The 2,050-nt window shown below is 58.4% G+C and overlaps 1 protein-coding gene across 1 annotated transcript in view; it reads left to right on the forward strand.

Annotated features, from left to right (window-relative positions):
* Window positions 1–2,050, forward strand: part of CTDSP1 (CTD small phosphatase 1) — a 5,024-nt gene extending 2,974 nt beyond the window's left edge. Inside the window, exons 2-6 of the mRNA XM_011386795.2 lie at window positions 39–165; window positions 253–309; window positions 931–1,023; window positions 1,152–1,337; window positions 1,879–2,050. Of these exons, the coding sequence (XP_011385097.1) occupies window positions 39–165; window positions 253–309; window positions 931–1,023; window positions 1,152–1,337; window positions 1,879–2,007 (592 nt within the window). The 3' untranslated portion in view covers window positions 2,008–2,050. The remainder of the gene's footprint in view (window positions 1–38; window positions 166–252; window positions 310–930; window positions 1,024–1,151; window positions 1,338–1,878) is intronic.

Here is a 2,050-nt window from a genome sequence, read left to right on the forward strand (position 1 = left end):
TAGGAGAAATGACTGGGGCCTGAGAGAGGCGCCTCCAGCCAGCCCCACCCATCCCCACAGCAGAGCCCAGTGCAGTACCTGCTCCCAGAGGCCAAGGCCCAGGACTCAGACAAGATCTGCGTGGTCATCGACCTGGACGAGACCCTGGTGCACAGCTCCTTTAAGGTGGGCCCTGCCCAGCGGCCCCCAGCCCCAGGGTTTCTGAGGGGATCTGCGCTAACCCCAGCTTCAGCCGCTCTTTTCTCCCTACAGCCAGTGAACAATGCGGACTTCATCATCCCTGTGGAGATCGATGGGGTGGTCCACCAGGTCAGAGGCTGGGTATTGGGGGGAGGCGGTAGGTTTGGCATCTGCCATTCAAACCCCAGGCTCTTCCCACCGATCCTGAGAGTCCCCTGTGTAGGTCTTTGATAGCTGTGGAATGTCAGGGGCGGTGAGAGGGTGTGAAACTTGCCTGAAGTCACACAGATCCTTAGGGTCTTGACTCTAAGGCCTGCAGAGAGAGGGGTTCTCCTTGGCGTCCCCTTGCCCCACCTTGCCCGGGACCCAGTTCAAGTAATTCAGGATAGGTTGTGTGCCATCCAGCCTGTTCTCCATTACTTGGCTCGGGGGCCGGTGCCCTGCAGCCTTGGGGTAAGGGGGCTGCCCCCAGGCTCCTCCATTTGGCTGAGGCCATGGCAGGAGGGGATGAGAATTAGTGAGTTCCCTTGACATAGGGCTGGAAGCCTGGAGTCAGAGGTTCAGTCTGATCCTCTTCTGGGAGGGTGGCGGTTTCCCCCGCAGCAGTTGGGGTGATTGGCCGATTGGCCTGCAACCATCCTGCCCCCTGTGCTCCTCTGCCTCCTCCACCAGCTCCCTCCCAGCCCCCAACCACCAAGCCCCCAGCCCCAGCCTGTGGGCCAGCAGTCCCCTCACTGGCCCACCCCCCAGGTCTACGTGCTGAAGCGGCCCCACGTCGATGAGTTCCTGCAGCGAATGGGCGAGCTCTTTGAGTGTGTGCTGTTCACCGCCAGCCTGGCCAAGGTGAACCTCCCCACATTCTGACGGGTTCCTGGGACAATCCTGCCTTTCCCTCTGCCTCCAGCATGTGACCTCTGGGCAGTGACCTCTGGGTCACCCTCGGCCCCAGATGACTTACCTCCCACCTACAGTATGCCGACCCAGTAGCTGACCTGCTGGACAAATGGGGGGCCTTCCGGGCACGGCTGTTTCGTGAGTCCTGCGTCTTCCACCGAGGGAACTACGTGAAGGACCTGAGCAGGCTGGGTCGAGACCTTCGTCGAGTGCTCATCCTGGACAACTCGCCCGCCTCCTACGTGTTCCATCCAGACAATGCCGTGAGTGCTTCACGGGACCGGGGTAGGGGGCTGAGATCCGAGAAAGGGGTCAGTGCATTGGGCCACCTTGACCTCCCGCTCCCAGGCTGGGCAGTGTCCGGGCCTGGTGCCCTTCCGTTCCTCCCTCTCTGCTCATTGACCTGTGTCTGCTTGCCTCGTACTTAGTCATTTGGTCCATTCTGTGTGTAGAGGGCTGGGGTCCCTGCTGGGCATTGGAGCAGTTGTAGTTTTTCTAGGTGACAGCTGTGACTAGTTAATGGGTCACAGAAATAATTTAGTGGGTCCTAGTTGGGATTTTTTTAAAAAAATGAATAAGAAATCTTGGAGTGTATACAGTAAGGTTAAGTACCATTTTGTAAAACTTTTGCTTTGTTATATATGTAAATGTGATTTATCAGGGGCTGCTGTCAAAATGTTTGAAAACTGTGGGTAAGAGGCTTCCAAGAGGTGGCCCACCGAGCGGTGGGTGCTTAGGGCTGGTCTGGACATTCTGCACCCAGGGCCATCTGTCCCCCTCACCACCTTATGCCCATCTGCCCAGGTACCAGTGGCCTCATGGTTCGACAACATGAATGACACGGAGCTCCACGACCTCCTGCCCTTCTTCGAGCAGCTTAGCCGCGTGGATGACGTGTATTCAGTGCTCAGGCAGCCACGGCCTGGCAGCTAGTGAGGCGCCCTGGGGCCAGGACCTGCCCCTGACCACAGCTACA

The sequence above is a fragment of the Pteropus vampyrus genome, unplaced genomic scaffold, assembly GCF_000151845.1.
Source record: "Pteropus vampyrus isolate Shadow unplaced genomic scaffold, Pvam_2.0 Scaffold8212, whole genome shotgun sequence".
Classification (NCBI taxonomy): Eukaryota; Metazoa; Chordata; class Mammalia; order Chiroptera; family Pteropodidae; genus Pteropus; species Pteropus vampyrus.